This window comes from Sardina pilchardus, chromosome 16, assembly GCF_963854185.1.
Source record: "Sardina pilchardus chromosome 16, fSarPil1.1, whole genome shotgun sequence".
NCBI classification, from domain to species: domain Eukaryota; kingdom Metazoa; phylum Chordata; class Actinopteri; order Clupeiformes; family Clupeidae; genus Sardina; species Sardina pilchardus.
In genome coordinates, this window is record NC_085009.1 from 17,635,318 (window position 1) to 17,659,018 (window position 23,701).

The window sequence follows — 23,701 nt, forward strand, 5'->3', positions numbered from 1 at the left end:
GTGTGTGTGTGTGTGTGTGTGTGTGTGTGTGTGTGTGTGTGTGTGTGTGCGTGCGTGCGTGCGTGTGTGTCTGTGTTTGTGTGTGCACGCGTGTGTGTGTGTGTGTGCGTGCGTGCGTGCGTGCGTGTATGCGTGCGTGCGTGCGTGTGTGTCTGTGTTTGTGTGTGCACGCGTGTGTGTGTGTGCGTGCGTGCGTGCGTGCGTGTATGCGTGTGTGTGTGTGTGTGTGTGTGTGTGTGTGTGTGTGTGTTGTGAGTCTCTGCTACACCTGCACCCCCGCGGGCAGCTGCAGGGCGCAGGCGCACAGGTCGGCGTAGGGCCTCGGCATGGCCCCCAGCTTGTCCCAGCGGCCCTCGCGCGGGTCGTAGCGGTGCACCCACGCCGTGTCGCGCGCCGTGTCCGCCGACGACCCGCCCAGCACGTACAGCTGCCCGTCCAGCGCGGCGGCGGCCGGCGACAGGTGCGCCCGCGGCAGCACGGGGAAGAGCGTCCAGGTGTTGCGGCGCGGGCAGTACAGCTCGCACTGCAGCTGGTCGATGTAGCCCCGCCAGGACGGACGCAGCCCGCCGGCCACCACCAGGCCGGCCGCCGCCGCCAGCATCGCGTGGCCCGCGCGGCCCGTGCCGGTCGCCATGGAGGCGCGCGGCGTGCAGCCGCGCGCGGGGTGGTAGTGCCACAGGGAGGCGTAGCAGCGGAAGGTGGCGTCGTAGCCGCCCGACACGAAGATCTCGCCGTCCCACACGGTGGCAGCGTGGCCGCAGAGACCCACGTCCAGAGGATGGGCCAGTCTGGGGAGACACGGGGACATCTCACATCGCAACTGACCTTGGGTCACTGTGTGTGTGTGTGTGTGTGTGTGTGTGTGTGTAATATTGCACTGCTTTGAAAGTTTTATCTTATCATCATTTTATATTATTATGTCCTTTTCTTTTCTGCTGATTATTTAATTCTTTAAATTTAATAGCGTGAAAACAAAATACGGAAAAAAAAAATGTTCGGAATCTAAATAAATAGGAAATGATAAAAAGGCGTGCTGTATTCAACCATGATGCATTGAGCTTTCAGACATGATGGATAAAAATCACTCTTAATGAACTTCCTTCAGCTACCTCCAGGTGTTGTCCTCGGGAGTGAAGTACTCCACAGTGTCCAGGCAGTGTATGTCGTCAGGGTTACCGCCCAATGCAAACACCTTGCCATCCAGACAAACTGCGGCGAAGTAATCTCTAGGACTGGCCATATCTGGCAACCGCTCCCAGGTCCCCCGCACGGGGTCAAACCTGAAGCAGACAGGACACAGTTCACTCCACACACTCATCATTTACTTTAGCTTATTATCACATACACACACACACACACACACACACACACACACACACTTTGGTTACTACGGCAATTTTTTGTTCTTATTTACCATCGTGGGTCTGAGCCCTGTTCAGAGGTATTTAAAATGATTTTGAGAAACATTTAACATGATTGATGACAAGCTAAATGCACTTTAGCAATCTCTCATTTGTACTATTTTTCAACTCAACTTACACCAACCACAAACCTGACCTTACATCAGCTTAACCTGACTCACACTCTTTTGCAATTTAACAGTCAGGCAATACACCGGATGGACATCCTGACCAAAAAGAACTCCACTATTATGTAAATTTAGTCAATAGTGGAAATATACTGTCAATAGTTATATATTGTATAGAGATAGAGAGAGGAGAAATACATAAAGAGAGAGAGAGAGAGAGAGAGAGAGAGAGAGAGAGAGAAAGAAAGAGAGAGCAGCTGACAGGCAGGGAGAGCCTGTAAATATTTGTTTTCATATTCTATTGACTCAATTCAGTTAAAATGAATCACAAAACCGGATGCATTCAGTTCAGTTCTCTCAGTTCTTTCATCATCTGACTCATTCATCACACAAATGACCTCCTGCCCACCTCATCGCTGACTTCAGAATGTCCAGTGACCCGTAGTACTTGCGTCCACCGAGTACGTAGAGCTTGTTCTGGAGAACGCACACGCAGTGGCGGAACCGGGGCGGGTCGGGGAGCTGGGCCAGCGGACGCCACTCCACGGTTCTGATCAGACCCGGCCCTTTCAAGAAACGGCGAGCCACCCAGAGGCTGCGGTTGGGCTCGCGCCGGGCAAAGTCCTCGTCCACGCAGTCTCCCCCGACCAGAACGAGAACCTGGACCACCACACACACACAGAGAGAGAGAGAGAGAGAGAGAGAGAGAGGATGAGAAGATAAGAGTGAAAGAGAATGAGAGACACAAGATGAATAAGAGCGAGAGAGAGGGAGAAAAAGAGATAGAGAGAGAGAGAGAGACAAAGAGATGGGGCGAAAGGTGTGAGACAGATGAGAAGATCATGATTTATGGCTCAACATATTCAAGGGAAACATTCACATTCACAGGGGACACATTTGGACCTGTGGGTAGCCTGGGTGTTCCCATCCTGCCTTGCGTGGTGATTTCAATCACGCAGCTAAGGCAGTCTGGAAACTAACACCCACATTTTTCGCCTGTTGTTGGTAACCACTCACAGAACAGGGGAGAAAGCAAGACCATGATGAGCTATATGCACAAACGCATTTGATAGACATCCGTGGCGCCCAATGAACGGATCTGGGCATTTTTTTCAAATACGAGAAAATGCACGTCTGGTTGCCAGACCACGTCTCATTTGAGAAGTGGGAGGCGCTAGCCAGGCTAACCTGTGGGCCTATTCTTTCAATTTTCTTCGGTATGCAGAAAGGTGTTCAATTACATATTGGTAAAGCTGGTGCCTGGTTCACTGTAAACCCGGGCAGTCAAACAAACTTGAAATAATGACTTAACACAACTTAATCAATTGAAAAATGACACTAAATCATCATTATTATTTTCATTTTGATTACGCTGTATGTTGGTAGAGCTGGTCTATAGATGAGGAGAGTGTAAGTGAATTGCGTAAGAGAAACCTGGAATTGACCAGCGAGTTACAGTACGCTGACCAGTGAGTCACACGGAGGCCCAGAGTTTGGCGGCGGCGGAGTGAGAGGCGGTAAACTATGTCAAGGCGGAGACTCTGAAATGGGCGAGACCTCTCTGGTGAAGTGAATTTGCATAAACCAATCACATAAACCAACCAGCAGTAAATTCTGATTTATCTATTTTCAAATAAATGCCAACATCCCTTCCCGTCCTATGTGAAAAAAGAAGCAAAAGTTCCCAGGCAATATTGGCAATTGTCATAACTTATTCTAAAACATAGGCTTCAAACCCCATATTACTTTCAACCATATCCACACATAGTAGGTCTAATATAGCATTTCAATGCATGACCAACATATATTAATCAAGGCAGACAAACAATTACAACCAGCCTGGTCGGATGTGATACAGTAGTCAAAATGGGTCTGAAAAGCTACAACCATGATTGAATTGTTTGGAAGAGCAGAAGAAACATTACTCAAATCAGGGGCACAATAATACAGAGACTGTACATGCAACTGCAACATGGTCTGACACATTCAGTGTAAAGGTGTTGCTCAACACTGCTATAGGTCGGCTTTACCAAAATATCTTAATAATTAACTTCGGCCTGACTCTGCCCACTTTGTGGGCCTGACTCACTCTGGCCTCAATGCGCATACACTGGCGGAACAATACGTTGCCAAACTTGGGGCCTCTGTGTGAAAGTGTAACGGCCTTACTCACTCTTTCTGACTTAATGTTTGATGTTTTAATTTGTCACATGCAATGACGCTCGATATCGTACCATACTTTCTGTCACACAGAAGCATTCCTGGAAGTCTAATATGAACTCTCTTACTAGATAAGGACGTAATGTGCACGTAACACAGACATACCAAAGAGCCAGCTGACTCCGATGAACTCACCCTGACCTGACCACACCTGTCTACCATGACCATGGCAATGTGTTGGCCTACATCCGGGGCAGACTTCAAAAGCCATGCTGCTTCTGTATGTGACTCATAGTATAGTATAATAGTATAATGTCATATAATTTCTATCACTGATTTCAGAATTAAAACATTTAGTAGCACTAAATAAAGCACTTGAATGTATCTACATAAGAGTGACATGTCACTCTATAATGACTCCCCTCTGAGCAGAGAGGAAGGAATAATATTTTAAATAATGTATGTATGCATGTATGCTTGTATGTTGAATGTTGTGTTTGTATTGATGCTGAAACACTGTAATTTCCCCTTGGGAGTGAATGAAGTATATCTATCTATCTGTCTATGAACACATGACACTGTCATGACACATTAACGCTAGCCCTAACCCTAATCTTCACTCCAATCCTAACCCTAACCCTACCTTGTCATGACAAAAACGGAATGACAGAAGCGTTACTGTACATCATAAAATGTTTATGACTTGTTTAAAATGTTTATGACACATTCGTGACAGTGTCATGTCTCTCTTATGTACTGTAGATATCTTCAAGTGAAGTGTAACCAAACATTTATTATAAGTACAAAGAGAGAAAAAAAGTCCACCATTGAACAAATTAGACTTTTGTTTGAGAACAGGTTAAAGGTAAACTATGCAACATTTTTCAGTTAATCAATTCGTTTCATACTGTTGTTGTGACCATGGGAAGTCTCATGTGAAGTCTCGATCATGAAAAGACAGACTGACCGATTGAGGAGTTTTGTAAAATATACACGCTAAAGCTGTAGGGGAAGCTCTGCAGAGCATAAAACGAGCGAAAACGAATTGCGAAAGAGAAACCTGCATAGTTTCCCTAGCAGCTCACTTTGTTGTGGAAGTCAGGCCTTACCCTCACAAAAGGCCTCACCTGGTTTGCGGTGCGCGGCCGGCAGTCTGGGTACAGCTGGTTCCCCTCCAGGATATCCTCCACCTTCTTCAGAGCCGCCCTGCCCCCGCGTGTCTGCGGCATGAGGTCGCAGCTCCGCACCTCCCGCAGCTCTGAGGGGGACATGAGGGGGAGGCGCACCGCCTGCAGGAGCCTGGGCAGGTAGAAGAGCCTCCCGTCACGGTCATCCTCGATCCAGCACAGCACTGCCCGAAACACCACTATCTACAGGTGCGGAGAGAGAGAGAGAGAGAGAGAGAGAGAGAGAGAGAGAGAGAGAGATTGGAGATAGAGAATGGAGAGTAAGAGTAGTTTATCCAGCACAGCACTGCCCGAAACACCACTATCTACAGGTGCGGAGACTAGAGAGAGAGAGAGAGAGAGAGAGAGAGAATGGAGAGTAAGAGTATACAGTTTGTGGAGAGTGGAGAGAGAGAGACAGAAAGAGAGAGAGTTGGGTGGAGAGACACAGACAGAGAAACAGAAAGACAGGAAGAAAGAGCGAGGGAGAGAGAGAGAGAGGGGGCGAGAGAGAATGAAGAGAGAGAGAGACAGAAAGAGAGACAGTGTTGGGTGGAGAGACACAGACAGAAACAGAGATGCAAGACAGAAAGAAAGAGTGTGAGAGAGAGAGAAAAAAAAAAGAGACAGAGTGGTAGGTGGAGAGTAACAGACAGACAGACAGACAGAGATGACAGGAAGACAGGAAGAAAGAGGGAGGGAGAGAGAGAGAAAAAAGAGGGAGAGAGAGGGAGTTAAACTGAAACTAAACTGAAATAAAACTGAACTGAACTGAACTGAGAGAGAAAAAGAGACAGAGTGGTAGGTGGAGAGAAACAGACAGAGAAACAGAGATGGAGAAAGACAAGAGGAGAGAGAGAGAGAGAGAGAGAATAAGAGACAGAAAGAAAGAAAGGCAAGGGTTATAGGGATATAAAGAATCAGACAGAAAGGCAGAGACAGAGAGAGAGGGAGAGAAAGATGCTATGGCTAAATAAACACCAAACAAAAGCTCCAAAACACTGAGCATTATAAACACCTCTGCTCTGACCTCGCTCTCAGCACTGAGAGAGTCTCTCTCCAGCAGCCTCTCCAGCTGATCGAGGGGCAGGTCGCGGAACTTCTCCCCCTCCGCCACCTTCTGGAAGTGGGCCAGGATGTAGCCCTCCGCCGCCTGCGCCAGCTCCCCGAGCCCGTAGGCCTCGGCCAGGGCCAGCACGTCCAGGCAGGAGCCGGCGTCCATCCGCTCCTGCAGGAAGGCCAGGCAGAGCGACAGCGCCCCCTGGAGCTGGAACTGCAGCGCTGCCTCGGTGAGCTCCCACACGCAGGCCCAGCTCAGCTCCAGCCTGCCCGAGTAGAGGAAGCCCACCAGGGGGCGCAGTGTGCCGGAGGAGACGCCGCGCAGGAGCACCGCGTCCTGGCCGCACTCGCGTAACCCTCCGCAGAAGAGGGCCCGGAAGTAGTCCCCGCCGGCTGCCAGGACCACTCGGTGAGCTGTGAGAGAGGACGAGGGGAGAGAGAGGGGAAGGCGGCGGAGGGGTGATAGAGAGGTATAGAAAAGAACAAGGGACAGGTGAATGTGAAACGACAAAGGCTATCTGCGGTGAAACACGCCACCACCAAAAAAATCTTTCCGAGACCGAACGAGGAAAAAAATACGCGTAAAAAAATACATCAAAAACTTCCCCTCCGGTACTCTTATCAGAAGTGTAGACACAGCAATTGGCCGGATTCCATTCACCGAAAAAGTTCCACACTAAGGACTATTTGTCATATTGCATAATCATGATGACGCATCACTGCTCGTCCAGGGAAAGTACTATATTTATACTACTATCAATTCAAGTGTATTTCTGTGGGAGCTACATGTAGATAGGTTAACTGAAATGTTTGATTCACGTTAGATTATTCTCTTTATTTATCTCAACCAAAGTCCAGTTCAGTGTACATATTTTTTTATGTAGACTGTTGAACTGTCTGGGAAAACAGACTGTGTGTCTTTGTTAATATTATCATCCTGTGCATTGTGTGGTTGTTTTTATCCTGAGCACGGAATGAACATCACCCATGACATTTCATGTCCAATGATCATTTTGTTCAAGTGAAAAGTAAAAGAAAGGGGAAAAAAGGAAGAACAAACTACCTGGAATGCTTTCTCCATCCTCAGTTTTAATGAGGACGTCACAGCCTGCTCTGCTGACCCACAGTCTCCTGATGACCTCCAGGCTCTGCTCTCTCTCCTTTGACCCACAGGGGGCGCCATTTCCCTTACACACCTGAGTCAGTCGCGGAACACCCAGATATCTGACAAGACACAAAAGCAGATGAATAACTACAGAATCACCATCCAAAAATAACCACCAATGTATGAGTACATGGTATGATATACAATGTATGTACAGAGGTACAAAATGGATATTTTTTAAATAGAAGTGTTCCTTGAGTTGCATCAGATAAAATATTTATCATATAAATGCCAGAAGATTGACATGACGGTCAAATACAGAAAAAAAAAGTATTTCAAGAATAGCATGTAAGCTTATTGCCCTATTAAAATATGACTCTAATAAAATATCTTTCTCTGACTGAGAGCAACATTGCTAAGATTGATTAATTTCAGCACAGTCCTTCAATACCTTTACTTTATAAAACAGCAGGAGGACAGAGGGTGGCTCTCAAACTTGGGGCTCGTTCCCACTGATCTATAACTAACACTGGATAGACTCTCCCATTGTTGCCGCCCCATCATTCTTGATCTAGATCAGTGAGGACTATAGGATCGAGGAAGGAAGGGCGGGTGTACATAAAAGACTACCCAGAGTGTCACAAACAGAAATAACCCAGATAATCTGGTCAGAAAGCAACACCTTAGAGACGACACCTGCAAGCAGACATGACATCGTCCAGCGCCCCTCCCTCGGCTGGTGGCCCGAGCATCCCTCCGCAGTAAGCGAAATCCAGCACCGCCAGAAGTCCCGCCTCTGTGACGTGGCCGGCAGACAACTGCTGCAGAGCCTCCTCGAGCCCCGCCTTTCCCGCTCGAAGCCACGCCTCCACCCTCTCGCTCACGGCCGCCAGAACCACCCAGTGGAACCGGACGGGGTTGCCGCGGAGACGCATGTCGCAGTCCGTCAGAAGCTCCTCCCCCAGGAGGCCTCGCAGGGCGTCGAAGAGCGAATCACAGTGCGAGCTGAGAGAATACGGGTGGCGGTCGGGATCAGAGGAGGGGCAAAGGGGAGGGGTAACTGTGGGGAGGTCAGGGGTTAAAGGTTGGGCGGCGGGGGGGTTTGGAGGTCCTGGGGTTGTTTTAGGAGAGGGGTGCGAGGAGGATGAGGTGCTCTCTTCTCCTTGTCCACCTCGTCCTTTGTCCACTTCCCCCCTCCCTCCTCCTCCTCTTCCTCCTCCTCCTCCTCTTCCCCCTCTTCGTCCTCCTCTTATGTCCACTCTGTCCTCTGTGTTTGACTGAAACAGGGCCATCCGCTGACGGAGGGGCACATCTTTCTCAGGGTCCTGCTGAGTCTTCCTTGGAGAGATCCTGGACATTGTGCTGATGTTATTGAGAGGGATAGTCCTGGGGAACATGACCAAATAGAGGGCAACATATAGTGTGTAATTCGTATATTTGATAGAATAAAGAAGAAAATAGCATTTTGCTAATTGTTCTGTGCTATCAAAAATATATTTCTCCACTATACAGTTTAATAGCTCGCTGTCCACAGGACACTCCGACATGATTACAGTGTGACTGTGTTTGTGTGTGTGTGTGTGTGTGTGTGTGTGTGTGTGTGTGTGTGTGTGTGTGTGTGTGTGTGTGTGAGAGAGAGAGAGAGAGAGAGAGGGAGGGAGAGAGAGACATAGAGAGAGAGAGAGAGAGAGAGAGAGAGAGAGAGAGAGAGAGAGAGGGGGGGGGGGGGGGTGGGCTGGAGTAGCATGTGCAGCAGTTGAATAGGTCAGCATGACGCATGGAAGGATTTTAAAGCTACCAGCACAAGATCATACAGAATAGCCAAAACACGCTAAAGCACGCTTACGCAGTCTGCCCTACCTCAAATGCTGTCGTACAAACAGTCTGGCCGAAATTTCCGCCTATCGTGATTTTATGGTTAACTTACCTCACCGCGATATGAAGACCTGTGACTTTCCCTGGGCTTGGAAACAATGCGTGTCGATTCATGCGAGGTGCTCTAACAATAGAAGTTGGCACCAATCTCTCTTCCACTTGTGCTATATTTACTGACTTTCTCTCTCAGGACATAATGTAGGCCTTGTTATGGAAAAGGCAACAGACAATGTTGAAATTTATCCGTGTGAAAATCGAAACATTTTAATTGTTTTAGTTCAGGGAGTGAATGTGGCTTACCAATTCTTGGATAAGATGGATTTCATCGTCTCTTATTGAAATATATGGTTAATAATTGTCACTTTCATCAAAGACGTTTTGTTGACCGGATAAAGATAAAATAATCAAATAATAAAAAAAGACTCACGTCTGACTGTGTTTAGTCATCTTTATTCTGTTATGCTGGATTTTTCCAGGCAGAGGTTCGAAGCAACAGTCATAGTAAATTCGTGCACATATACATCTCCCACATAGAACTGCCTCCTGACTCAGTTTTTGGTGATTATAAAGTTGTAAATAGTTCCATCTGATTCCTAGCAACACCTGCAATGCAAGGAATCCGTCCACGACTGACGATTGTCATCGACTGAATGTGATTCAGAAAACGGTCACTCGTTAATCACATGGGTTTCCACGAGTGATCTGGCTAGACAGGCTATTGAGGTTAAAGGTGATGATCCCTGGAACCCACAGCTGGAAAAGACCCACAAAACCCACAGCGGGATGTGTGTGAATCCACCAAATGAGACAGGAAGAATAGCTATAAGTTAGGTGTTCATAACCACTAGCGTCGTCAGACACTGTTGTTCAAAGTGACTTATCTATGTGAACTATTACAATTAATTACTTGTCCCCGGAGCAACTTGGGACGTGCTCGATGAGCCAGAAATGTACATTGTCATATAGTCCTCGGGATATCAGGATACATCAAAACAGTATGCTGTTTTCCTTGAAATATGTATAGTATTCGTAAGGACGTGACAGTGCCTTTTGTCACATTGGTTATCTAAGAAAAAGTCTGCTGATTCTGAGGAAATGTGTGAGCAACGGCCAGTGCGCATGTGGGTTCAAATGACTTCAAACTAATGACCACTTACCTGTGTCGCCTGGAGTCATCCTTATCACTGGGGGAGTGGGGGAATAGGAGGAGCAGTATGAGGAGAGGTGTTGCCAAAGAAAGTATAAATTCAGTTACTTAATGAGATTTAGTTATCGTGAGCTGCACTTGAACTTCATTTATTTTTCTTCACAAAATAAGAGGTCGGTACATTTTTGTGTGTTTATCCAGTAGGCTAACATTTAACATTTGTAGCTGTTTTCTGATTTATTACAGTACATGTTATGCGTAATATCAATCATGCATTTGATTTTGTTGACTTCATGTATGAGCCTTGTATGAATCTGGGCGTCATCTTTGTTGGTTTTTTCTTCAGTGATTGTAGCCTAATAGACAGTGAGCTTATACTGTAGCTTAAATGCAAATGTTTCATGCAGCGGGACTGTGACAAAGTGATGTCAAACAACTACAGACAATTGTATCAGCTAAAGAAAACACAACTAATGGAGTGTGTGCGCCTTGGTCAGGAAGCAGCACATGATGTTGATAAATCTTCTTTTAGCCTCGTTTCACACGGTAGCCAATTAGAGTTCCGTGTGGTCGCGGGGGAACCAGCACAGTGATGTTAAAGAACTGTGGTATGCAGAGCCTAGCAAATGGAATTTTAACCCAAAGTTTTCCTTTCATTGTCCAGTCAGAATGTCGGTATTGCAAACTCGCTCTCTCCCTCTCCATCGCGTTTGTTTTGGGACTTTGTGCATACACTCTGTTGCACGTTTGCAATTCAGTTGCGAGAGACATTTTTTTGTTTTTCACAGGATAGAAACAACCTGGCTCTCAAGAATGGGACACAAACTGTCCAAAGGACATACAAGAAACATCGATATCATCCCTCAAGGTCGTTTCTCCATCAGTGAAGAAGCACCGCCGAGCTACATTGCGCGCGATGAAAACGCCTCTCCAGGTGTTAACCGCGTTGAGAGCGCTACAGAAATGACGCACGTCTCCGTGATACAGTCTGGCACTACGGGGACTTCCGACGCGCGTCGAGGCTCGCAGCAGGATGTCAGACGCCCGTCCCTGTATAGCACCATAGATGTGGGGCCACAATTAGACTTATATTTAAACACTATCATTGGTCGCCAACGACCTAGCAGACCATCCCTGGAGGTTCTTCGCAAGCCCTTTGATGTAAGTGTTTGTCCACGGTCTGAAGTTTACGCGCTGGAAAGGGCCAACTAATATCAAAATAGTTTTACATTTATGGTGACACCAGAACGTAACATGTTTCTTGTACCTAAGGGACCCTTAAAGGGGTCTATGCAAATTACAATAATTTTGTTTCAACCGTGTTAAAACCATAGCTAAATCAGCCTATTAGATATTAAGGCAGTGCATTTTGTACCATTCTTGCAATACATTGTTATGCTAATACACCTGTGGTGACCGATATGTGGAAATGTTTGTTTTGCGTAGGATGGAGATACTGCCAGTAATGCAGAGGGCTCAGGGAACGGAAGCCTGCCAGGCATCCCAGATGAAGAGGGCAATGTTGAGGGGGCGAAAAAGGCAAAACCGCCAGTCCGCTTTGGATGGGTGACCGGGGTCATGGTGAGTGCACACGCACACACACACACACACACACACACACACACACACACACACACACACACACAGACACAGACACATAGACACAGACACACAGACACAGACACAGACACACACATAGACACAGACACAGACACAGACACAGACACAGACACACACACACACACACACACACACACACACACACACACACACACACACACACACACACACACACACAAATAGATGACACTGTTTTCCCACTGTGTTGCAGATTCGCTGTATGCTTAACATCTGGGGAGTCGTTCTTTTTCTTCGTTTGTCCACCATCACATCTTCAGTGGGCATCAGTGAGATTTTTTTCATTTTTTTTTTTTTATATAATATTTGACATTTAATTTAAACATGTTCTGAATAGGCTTAGTGAAATATGTTTCATAATGATGTTCTAAAGGTGTTCATGCATTGAATAAGATGTTTTTTTAAATAAAAGCTAGATCCCCAGAAGTGGAAAAGTCCAGCTTCACAAAGTTAAAGTCTTATTTCAAGTATGCTGTGTTGGTGCACTTGACATATAGGCAGCTTCACTGATTAGCTGTATTACCTGAGGAGTTGTGAGAGATAACATGAGAGGATTTACAGTAGTGAGTGGTTGGAACAAACATGTAGTATCATTTTTATCTTCTGAAGCCAGAGTTTTTCACCTCTGTCGCTCTCTTTTGCAGTTCTCACTTGGGTCATCATCCTGTTGTCCGTTGTCATAACTTCAGTGACTGCCCTCTCTGTATCTGCCATTGCCACCAACGGGAGAGTAAAGTCAGGTAAAAGACTGAGCACTTTTGTTACTGTCATACTGTGATGTACTCTAGTCTCTTTCCCTCTCTCCCCCTCTCTCTCTTTTTCTGTCTCTCCCTCTGTCACTCTCTCAATCTCACACACACACACACACACACACACACACACTCATACTCCCCTGTTTTTTCAGGTTTCTCACACGATTTAACTTTCTTTGTGCTACAACTTCAGTTGGCAAATGAGTGCATTTTTTTTTCTCCTCTAGGGGGCGCTTACTTCATGATCTCCCGAACACTGGGCCCAGAAGTAGGGGGGCCCATCGGGATGGTGTTCTCCTTTGCCAATGCCATAGCCTGTTCGTTGAACACGGTGGGGTTTGCTGAGACTGTCCAGAAACTTCTCGAAGTAAGGTGCACCTGTGGCTTTACTAAGAAAGTGATTGGAGTCAGTAAATTAAAAAAAAAAAAAAAAAAAACTTTTTATTGGTTGCGAGATGTGGTTTTTGAAACTTGTGTTTTGCATAGGAAAATTATGTCACTATGGTAGACAAGACGAATGACGTGCGGATTATAGGAGTGATCACAGTCACTGTGCTTCTCTTCATTTCACTAGCTGGAATGGAGTGGGAATCTAAGGTAAAGTGTTTGAATTGTGTCGTTTTCTCTGTCGAAAATGTTGTCTACTGTACATAGCTTTGCATGCATTGCAGTTCTTTTGCGTGCTTCAATAGACTTATTGTCATGTCAGGATTTGTATTCTTTCAGAATTACATGGATGTTTAAGTTCATTTACATTCTAAAAGCATTTTTTAGACAAAAATAGATCTTTAACAGCGCTCTCTCCCTCTCTCTCTCTCTCTCTCTTGCTCTCTCTCTCTCTCTCTCAGACTCAGATCGTTTTCTTCCTGGTGCTTATAGTGACCTTTGTCAACTACTTTGTGGGCACATTTCTTCCTCCCACACCTCTGAAAGAATCTCAAGGCTTCTTCGGATATCACAGTATGTATGACCACTGAATGCGTGGCAATTTACACAGATTTTTTGATTTCTGCCAACTCTTCCTATTGTCTTAGGCTATGTATTATTTTTACCTCCGCCAAGGAGGTTATGTTTTCATCGGGGACCGGCGTTTGTTTGTCTGTCTGTCTGTCTGTTTGTTTGTTTGTTTGTTTGTTTGTTTGTCTGTCTGTCTGTCTGTTTGTTTGTTTGTTTGTCTGTCTGTCTGTCTGTTTGTTAGCAAGATAGATAACTCAAAAAGTAATGGACAGATTTCAATGACATTTTCAGGGAATGTCAGAAATGACCCAAGGAGGATGCGATACAATTTTGGGAGTGATTCGTAATACCGTCGGGATTCTGTAGCCATTTATGTTTTTGGTTTAGTGCTGTAATGGCATTGTATGGCCACGTGGTGGCGATCTGAATAGTTTAGGCTCAAATGTTTGACAACCTTTAGGAAGAACACCACAGGCGGAGGTTTGCGCTCTCTGAGTGCTTTTCTAGTTTTAACATGTTTTAGTTACATTGAGATCATTGAGAATTTTGGTGGTTACTGTTTCAGTGGTAACTGAACATTGAATTTATGTCAGTACATTTGGAGAGTTTACACATTTCCATATAACAATGTCATATTTACAGTGTTGTCATTCCCCTTGTTTCAGAGGAGATTCTCATAGAAAACCTGCTGCCAGAGAAGGGCAAAAACAATATCATTCAAGAATTCTTCAGCATGTTTGCCATATTTTTCCCTTCTGCCATTGGCATCCTTGCTGGGGCCAACATCTCTGGTGACTTAAAGGTATACCGGTTATTCAATTTGATTTGCTCACTTTACTTACTTACTATACTTTACTTGTTTACTTTTGCTTGAAAGGTTCCTATGGTTTTACAAGCATCATGTCTAATACAGTGATGTAATATTTTTGTATTAAAACAAAACAAATGCATTAGTAAAGCTAAAGCATCAGGTTTCTGCCTCTGTTTTTCTTGTTTTTCTTAGTTATTGCTATTATATGCTCAGACTTCACCAATTAATCGACTACCGGTCTCACATCCTTTTAGTTAGAATAATGTTTTTTTTTTATCTTTATGTTATTGCAAGTTGGCCTATATAGGAATATCCTAAATCACAGGCATGTCACAACTGTTAATCTGGCATGGGCGTGCCGTGTATATTGTTTTTGGAATTGAGTATAAAATTAGATTTAAAACGTTATTTTAGATTACTTCTGAAACAATTTGGCGACAATTCCTACTGGAGGTCCTAAGTTCAGACCCCATTCTCAATTACAGTTGAGAAGGTCTGCATGCTAACCATGCTACGCTAGGAAGCTATTCAATATCACTAGCCAATATCATATATATATCATAACATGTCTTACCAAATCTTGACTTCTTCTGCACTGTGAATTATTACTCATTCTCACATTTTGTTTGGAGGTCATATTATGCATCATTTTGTAGTACTAGATGTAAATTGTATAGTAGCCTACTAGATGTTTTCTGCTCTGATCTGGTCTGACTTAACACCCCTTTTGCAATGCTGGTGGGATTTTGCAGGACCCAGAGCATGCTATACCCAAAGGGACACTCATGGCCATCCTCACCACCACCGCCAGCTATCTGGCCATCTCTGCAACCGTGGGTAAGACAGCAGCATGATGCACACAGTACATGACTGAACTGAACATTCTTGTTTGTTTGTAGCCCAACATTGGATTTGGAGTCTACATAAAAATGGAAAGGATCTTTCTCTCTCTCTTTCTTTTTCACTTTCTCTATCTATAAATCTATATATCTATATCTGTCTATCACTTCCACTCTCTCACTCACTCACTCACTCACTCACTCATACACACATGCTCTGTCTCTCCACAAGGTTCGTGTGTGGTTCGTCATGCCACAGGAAACCCAAACGACAGCTTCTCTTTGGCGAACATGTCAGAAGTGTGTGAGGGCGTGGCCTGTAACTTTGGCTGGAACTTCAGAAACTGCTCACATGGATTGGACTGCAAATATGGCCTTGAGGCTGACACTGGGGTAAACACCAAGCCAAGAAAAAACAGAAATTGAGTTATTTAGTTAATAACTCAATTTAGTTAATTTTGCTACTGTTTAATTTGCCTTTTTTAGTGATGTAGTGATGCATTTAGTAAACTATCTATCTTTTAGCATAATGCAACAATGCACTAAACTATTGTTTAGAGAAACATGGACACAAATACAGCACATGCATACAATACATGTGTACCTGTAAAAATACTGTAAAATATTGTTTTAAATACAGCACTGGTAGCTGGACCTACAGTACATTTAATGATTCACAACTATTTAGTCCAGTCAAACATCAAAACCCCAAAGTCTAGTCTATTGAAACCGAGTGAACAAATGTGTCCCTTATACTGTATATACATGCAAGAGAGAGGCAACACAGACAGACTACGGTATACAAAGTTAGTATAACTCAGTGAACACAGGTGAAATAACCATCGGAGAAACTTTACATAACTATATCTGATATAAACAAAGGAAAGTTCTCCGCGCTTCTGCAGTTGTGCGACAATCTGGTGCAACCAGGCCAGGACAGATAGTGTATGAGAGGAAGAGGGACGCCAGTGCAACGCAGATGTCTTCTTTTTAGTATTTATTTAAAAGGTTCAAAACATTGACTAACGTTTCGACGTTACAAACGTCTTCATCAGAGTCCTTGATATATCGGATGTACTCTTAGGTGCTAAGGATGGTATCAGGTTTCGGACCTCTCATCATCGCTGGGATCTTTGCTGCCAGTCTATCCTCTGCTCTTGCCTTCCTGGTCTCTGCCCCGAAAGTGTTTCAGGTAGGCGTCTCTAACTCTTATCTACCTTCATCAGGCTTAACAATGACATTGAATTTGTTAGTATAGTGTCCAGTAGCATATTGGTGAATCATTTGCTGCTGAGAATGGTTATTCACTGCTCCAGATAATAAGATAAAGTATTGAATGTCTTGATTTAAATCACTCCATCGAAAAATTCTGGAGGAGGTACGCAAGCCTAAGTCAAGTTTATAGCCAGGGAGTTTTAACAATTTAAAAATCTAAAGTATCCACACACTATGACGTGTTTTTGTGTATTTATTTAACCAAGAGTTTCGATATTGCGGCTACTTTATGTATTTTTCGAATTAAATCGCTCCATGAACAGTAAAGGAAATAGAGTATATTGAACGTGTTGTTACAAAATATTGTTTCTCTCTTTGTCTTAGTGTCTTTGCAAAGACAACATATACCCCTACATTGGCTTTTTTGCAAAGGGTTATGGGAAGAATGATGAGCCTCTACGTGGTTACGTTCTAACTTATTTTATTGCAGCAGCATTCATTCTGATTGGTGAGTTTTATCCTGAATTTATCACATTTAGCACCTCATGTAAGTGTAGTTTATTTATCAGTTTCTCTCTTTCTTTCACGCATCTTTATCTCAGGTGACTTGGACATTGTTGCCCCCGTCATTTCGAACTTTTTCCTCTGCTCGTACGCGCTCATCAACTTTAGTTGTTTCCACGCCTCTACCACAAACTCGCCAGGTGAGTTTATTCAAGATACAACAGTTTAATAGTAAACCTATTAAGTTACGGAAAGACATTACAGTTCAACTGAAATTTCTCCCTAGCAAATATGGTCACATTACACTTCTGTGAATCATACTGTATACTGTACATGTGATGCTGAATTGCACACTTTGCAGAAGGATAGTCAAATACTTTGTCTTTGATCAACTGTATTGTGAATGTAACACTGTATTCCTCTATTGCTGATATTATGTCCTTGTAACATCTGCTGTAACCACATGTACATACAAAGACTTCTAAAAATCTCTACATAACACAAATATATATATATATATATATATATATATATATATATATATATATATATTTGTGTTATGTAGAGATTTTTTTTTATAAAAATAATGAATTACATTTTGGTCAGTATTTCCATCATCTCTGTCACATTTACCATGCACCCAGGAGTAGCAAATGTGACAAAACATTGTGAAACATTTGTACAAATATATACAGTATGCTGCATGATTCTATGCTGCCCCCTACAGGCTGGAGGCCTTCCTTTCGTTACTACAACCGCTGGGTGGCATTGTTTGGGGCCATCGTCTCTGTGGTGCTCATGTTCATGCTGACGTGGTGGGCTGCCCTCATCACCCTCTGCCTCATCCTCTTCCTCTTCGGCTACATCATCTACAAGAAGCCAGGTGAGAAGCTGAAAAGAGTTCATGTGTTTTGTGGTCACATGTGCATGAATACTACATATGATTTCAATGTGCCACATTTTGTATTAACTGAATTCTGATGTAAGCATGAGAGGTGTTGCATGACCAAGGTCAAAACAAGTCAACAAGTCAACAAGACTTTTCAGTATTTTGCATCCAGGGGAGATTGTCTGAATAATTTGATTTCATTTTGCTACTTTTTGAAGTAGAAATTATTACTATACAAAATATGTGATTGTAATATGTTGTTGTTATATTAACATTTTCCAAATGTGCTTGTTTATTTCTGCAGAGGTGAACTGGGGCTCCTCTGTACAGGCGAGCACCTACAACATGGCGTTGTCCTACTCAGTCTCTCTGTCAGCGGTGGAAGACCATGTCAAGAACTACAGGTGAACTTTGCAAAAGCAATTCGTAAAGTCTTCACTAAAGCTTAATGCCACAAATCCTACCTGCATCCTTCAACATCAGTGTATCACTGCCAACTATATAGACTTGCTAAATATTGACGGTATTGACATGTACAAAAATACAATAGAAATGGTAAACAGATTGAAATAGGGAAAGACTAACTATGACGGACTGCCATCACAACGGCTGATAATGTGCTGTGACTGCCATACTAACAAGCGATACTTTGGGGTCAAGCTGTAGGCTACGTCAGAGACCTGGGTTCAAGACCGGATGGGGTGGCTGCTCCCTCCCTCCGACAAACAAGTATAACTTTCTTCTTCTGTTTCTTCTCTTAGGCCTCAGTGTTTGGTGCTGACAGGGCCGCCAGTCGTTCGTCCGGCACTGGTGGACTTTGTGGGCTCCTTCACTAAGAACATCAGTCTGATGGTCTGTGCAGACATCCTTATGGTAGGCTCAAAAGTTACCCTTATAGGAGGGGTCATCTGGATAGCATGTATGAGAAGAACTATCAACAATGATGTTGACATACCCTTAGTCCATCTGTTACATTTAGACCTCCACTGTATGATTTCATTAAAAACATATGTTCTTTTCTCTCTCTCTCTCTCTCTCTCTCTCTCTCTCTCTCTCTCTCTCTCTCTCTCTCTATCTCTCTCTCTCTATCAAATTCAAATTCAAATTCAAAGGTGCTTTATTAGCATGGGTGTGTCTCTGTGTGTGTGTGTGTGTGTGTGTGTGTGTGTGTGTGTGTGTGTGTGTGTGTGTGTCTGTGTGTGCATGCACACATGCGAGAACATGTGCTTGTGTGCATGTGTCTGTCTAACACAGGTTTATTTAAGTGTATCTCTCTCTCTCTCTCTCTCTCTCTGTCTCCTAGGATGATAAGTCAGCGCTTACCCAGCACAGTGCAGATAGTCTTGTGAAGTGGCTGAACCGCCGAAAGGTCCGCTCCTTCTACACTCAGCTGAATGGAGACAGTCTGAGAGAAGGAACAAAGACACTTTTGCAGGTGAATAAAAAGTTTTGTTCTGGACTGTAACTCTATTCTGGCCTATACTTCTTGCTACTTTATTAACTAAATCTCCATCGAACCCACTGTGACTTGGTGTGTATGTGTGTGTGTGTGTGTGTGTGTGTGTGTTTACTGCTGTGAAAAGATGTTGGTTTCTGCATCTGCAATAAAGACCAGAAGCTGAGGCCTTATTGTCTTGGTCGAAATTACAAAAACATGATGATAAATGCTTAGAACTACTGTGTATTATAACATCTATAACACAATTTTGTCCATGTTACTTTTTCAACAAAGTCTACAGGTCTGGGGAAATTGAAGCCCAACATTCTGGTAATGGGATTTCAGACCAACTGGAGAGGTGGCTCCCCCTACAGCATGGAGGACTATGTGAATACTATTCAGTGAGTACAGATCATTTCAGTAGATTGCCTTTTGTTCCACATTCCACTCATAGAGTTGGATTCATTATTAACATGAATTAGGTTTTGGAATTCTGAGCATGTGTGTGAGCATGTGTGTGTGTGTGTGTGTGTGTGTGTGTGTGTGTGTGTGTGTGTGTGTGTGTGTGTGTGTGTGTGTGTGTGTGTGTGTGTGTGTGTGTGTGTGTGTGTGTGTGTGTGTGTGTGTGTGTGTGTGTGTGTGTGTGTGTGTGTGTGTGTGTGTGTATGCGTGTGTGTATTGTGTTTGATTCCACATTCGATATGTAGGTCAAGTAATTACTCATTGAAAGTCTAAACATGAATATCCCAAAACACCCTCAATATCGATGATCTATATTCTGATCCCATTGTCTTACCCACACGGGATTCTGTTTTATCTCTCTGTCTTATCTTCACCTCGTACCCTTGATTGATTCAGTGATACATTTGACGCAAACTATGGCGTATGCATTCTGAGAATGATGGATGGCCTTGACATGACCGAAGAGATGTTATGTGAAGGTGAGTGGATCGCTCCAGTTTGTTTTTTTTATTATTTCATGTCAATGTCTATTTATAATGAGAGATCAAGGCTGTGTGTGAACCTGGAAGTAAAATATAAACTCTTATTTCGCGGGACCGGTTTCATCCCTTGAAAGACAGTTTTTGAATAGATGAAAGGATACCATAGGCCTCTGAAGTTCACCTACAAAAAGGATCCAAAGCTTCCATCTTTGCCCATATAAGGAGATCCAGGAGTTAATTGAAGCTAACTGCCTATGGAAAGTTGCATTGTAAGTTAGCTTTGGGGTAGCAAAGATCAAAGTGTGCCGTCTTCACCTACCAAAGATCACAGTATCCACTAGACGGCAGTGGACAAAACTGTCTAGCGAAAAACGTCTGCATTTCCAATGTCATCATCCCCGCGAGAGTTTTAACAGTTGCGATAATTGAAAATCCCCATGTTATTTTCCCATAGAAAAAATCTCAAGATACCGGATCTCCTTATTTGGGCAAAGATGGTAGCTTTTTTGTAGGCGAACTTCAGAGGTCTATTGTCAATCTCATGTCATCCACAGGTCATGGAAAAGTTGATGTTGGTGGGCAGGAAATCATGACGTGATGATAAACACTCACTCTTACATCAATAACCAATAACTCATGTACTGTAACTCACACGTTGCATGTATCCAACACAGAATTACAAGAGCAAAAAGAGCTTGCAAATATCTTGATAACTGGCAAAACAAATGTGTTGCTATCAACAAGAAATGTTATCGCTATTGAATGCAATCACTGATCAATTCACGTCAGAGATGATGTTTGTGTCCTACAGATAATGCTGCCTTTGAACCAGATGAGTCACCTGAGCAACAATCCAATAATGACTCCACAGAAGATGACTCAGGTACATCTGAGTATATACTGTACAAGGCAATATATGGCAATGGATTAACGCCATCACTGCTGACCATTACCTAATTTTTTTATCTTTTTTAAGTATATATTTTGGCCTTTTTGGCTTTATTATGATAGGACAGTGAAGATGTAGACAGGAAGTAAGTGGGAGAGAGAGATGGGGTGGGATCGGGACACGACCGCAGGTCAGAGTCGAACCTGGGTCCCCGTGGGTACTCGCTGCAGCGCTGCAGCCTGTTGCGCCACAGCGCCCCCCCGACCATTACCTATTTTTTGTCTGTGCCCAGATCTTGGCAACTGCCAGCCAGACCATCACATTCCCAGCTGCCAAATCTCTACAGTCTTCCAGTCCAAGCAAGGGAAGAAGACCATAGACGTGTACTGGATATCTGATGATGGAGGTGACAACGGATGAACGCGTGGATACAAACATTTACATTTTTTTGTGAACTGAAGCCCCCTTACATATATGTATCTGTCTGTCTGTCCAGGTTTGACTCTGTTAATTCCGTACCTGTTGACCAGAAGAAAGCGTTGGCGTCAATGTAAAGTCCGCGTCTTTGTAGTGGGGCAACAACAGACCATTGAGGAAGATCGCAAAGAGTGAGTTTGGGCGGCAAATTGTATGATCCCGGATCCAGCCAGCTCCTACTTTATTGTACTGTGGCTTCTTTAAAATAGAAAAAAAACTTGTAAAACATTGCAAACTTTTTAATCGTCATTTTCTTCTCCATCTGTAATAGGATGGTGTGCTTGCTTCAACGTTTTCGCCTGGATGTCCATGATGTCATCGTCATAACAGACAGCGAGCGTCCACCGCTGGCCAAAAGGTTTGTGACTGGCTTCGAATACATTCCTGTGTACTGTACATTTTGGGTGTTGTCTGTAGATAGATAGATAGATAGATAGATAGATAGATAGATAGATAGATAGATAGATAGATAGATAGATAGATACTTTATTGATCCCCAAGGGGAAATTGTAGAACACCGTGCGTGACTTGATATTGTGAAAATAAGACAAACAGAAGATTTGAAGGATAAAACATTAAAAAATGTTTTCCCAAAATCATTTGTAAACTTTCTGGGTTCCTTTGCAGTTTGGAAAGATTTGAGAACTTCATCGCCCCCTTCAGGCTAAAAAGTAGAGAGCACGAGGATGACATTATTCAGCCAGAGAGGACAGAAAGTCCCTGGCGGGTGTCTGACAAAGTGCTGGATGCATTGAGGATGAAGGTGTGTGTGTGTGTGTGTGTGTGTTCACCTTTAACTAAAGAAATCATTTTGATTCCTCTGCATGTTTACGACAAACAATGTATACAGTATACTCTCTCTCTCTCTCTCTCAGTCTGAGAGGAAGGTGCGTCTGAATGAGATCATCCGTAGGAATTCCAGGCAGGCTGCTTTGGTCATTGTGTGAGTATGGATCACAGCATTCTAACAGTCTGTTTATCAGGACCACTGTGTCACCAGAGATAAGGACAGGGACAACACTCTCCAACCTAAGAAACACACCTTAGAAGAGTGCCATTGTATGTAGTTATGTTACGTAATGTACTCTGATATATATATAGTTTCAAAAATATCACACAGAGATAAGTAATGTGTAAGAATGAGGAAATAAGAGATGAGAATGAGGAAATAAAAGTAATAGGCTACTGTACATCAGATGTTATACTGTATATGTGAAAGGATTGATGACGTTGTGATAACTTTTTTGTCTCTGTGTGTGTGTGTGTGTGTGTGTGTGTGTGTGTGTGTGTGTGTGTGTGTGTGTGTGTGTGTGTGTGTGTGTGTGTGTGTGTGTGTGTGTGTGTACGTGATCAGGAGTATGCCTGTTCCTCAGAGTGACTGTCCCAGCTCTCTGTACATGGCCTGGCTGGATGCTCTGACCTGTGGCCTTCACTGCCCAGTTCTGCTCATACGAGGCAACCAGCAGAACGTGCTCACCTTCGACTGCCAGTGAAAACCTAAAACACGATTGCACCTCGTTGGACCTCACCGCCTGCCGTTTTGGTTTCCGCTTGCTGTTACGGAACTGATGGACGAGAATCCCGAGAACTGTAATTAGATCTCAGATCGCCAAAGATAAGCCACGTTACTTATGAAACTAAAGCTGCTGCCAAATTAAACTCGTAGACAATATTTATCATAGTATTTAAATATTTATTTTATCCTTTATTTCAGTTATTATCCCAGTTGAAAAGCACAACTATGTAATACTGTGTGCTGTTGCCCTCTTGCCTGACTGTATGAATTTATTGTGGAACAGGTGAAGAAGTGGAAGGAAACTAGTTTAGTTTAATTAGTTTACTTTAAATTTAGTTTAGCATTTTCACAATAATTTACAAAAATCCCCCCTTTAATGTCAAAGTGAACGCAAATTTCTAAAAAAGTAGGATAATGTTAATTAATTAAACATATAAAATCCTAAATATAAAATAATATAATATAAAATTGCACCTTTGGGCGCAATTAAAGGATGGAGTGTGCGTGGATAGGTCTCAATTAGGCTTTTGGTCAATCACAATCATTTAAAGTGGGGAGAATGTATGCAATCGCTTATTTTGCATTGTAGAAATGTGCAATTAAAGAGGACATGTTTGTAAAATATTGCAAGAAAAGGCCAAATTACATTGTCAATTATAAAAAGTCACTTACAGATGCTTTTGAAAATGAAGTCAGTTAGCTGCCAAGTAAATACGAGGAGGATAATCATTGTGATAATTCATGGTGATGGACAATAATGATTTCTCAGGGTTTGGTTTAATTTTTTAACTG

At 43.4% G+C, this 23,701-nt stretch overlaps 2 protein-coding genes across 2 annotated transcripts; one reads left to right on the top strand and one right to left on the bottom strand.

Moving 5' to 3' along the window:
* Nucleotides 1-226: 226 nt before the first annotated feature.
* Nucleotides 227-7,953, bottom strand: LOC134059561 (kelch-like protein 33). The gene is made up of 7 exons (XM_062516004.1): nucleotides 7,715-7,953; nucleotides 6,977-7,137; nucleotides 5,885-6,327; nucleotides 4,816-5,058; nucleotides 1,938-2,188; nucleotides 1,110-1,280; nucleotides 227-788 (listed from the first exon to the last, which is right to left on the bottom strand). Exons 1-7 carry the CDS (start codon nucleotides 7,951-7,953, stop codon nucleotides 263-265), a joined length of 2,034 nt encoding a protein of 677 aa, XP_062371988.1. The 3' UTR covers nucleotides 227-262.
* Nucleotides 7,954-10,853: 2,900 nt separating this feature from the next.
* LOC134059510 (solute carrier family 12 member 3-like) lies at nucleotides 10,854-22,886 on the top strand. The gene is made up of 26 exons (XM_062515946.1): nucleotides 10,854-11,201; nucleotides 11,487-11,621; nucleotides 11,872-11,947; nucleotides 12,323-12,418; nucleotides 12,658-12,797; nucleotides 12,917-13,027; nucleotides 13,279-13,390; nucleotides 14,053-14,189; nucleotides 14,951-15,035; nucleotides 15,270-15,430; nucleotides 16,122-16,229; nucleotides 16,637-16,760; nucleotides 16,855-16,956; nucleotides 17,484-17,639; nucleotides 17,950-18,049; nucleotides 18,407-18,530; nucleotides 18,958-19,080; nucleotides 19,378-19,484; nucleotides 19,942-20,024; nucleotides 20,839-20,910; nucleotides 21,230-21,322; nucleotides 21,413-21,524; nucleotides 21,665-21,751; nucleotides 22,021-22,156; nucleotides 22,269-22,336; nucleotides 22,748-22,886. Exons 1-26 carry the CDS (start codon nucleotides 10,854-10,856, stop codon nucleotides 22,884-22,886), a joined length of 3,135 nt encoding a protein of 1,044 aa, XP_062371930.1.
* Nucleotides 22,887-23,701: the final 815 nt, after the last annotated feature.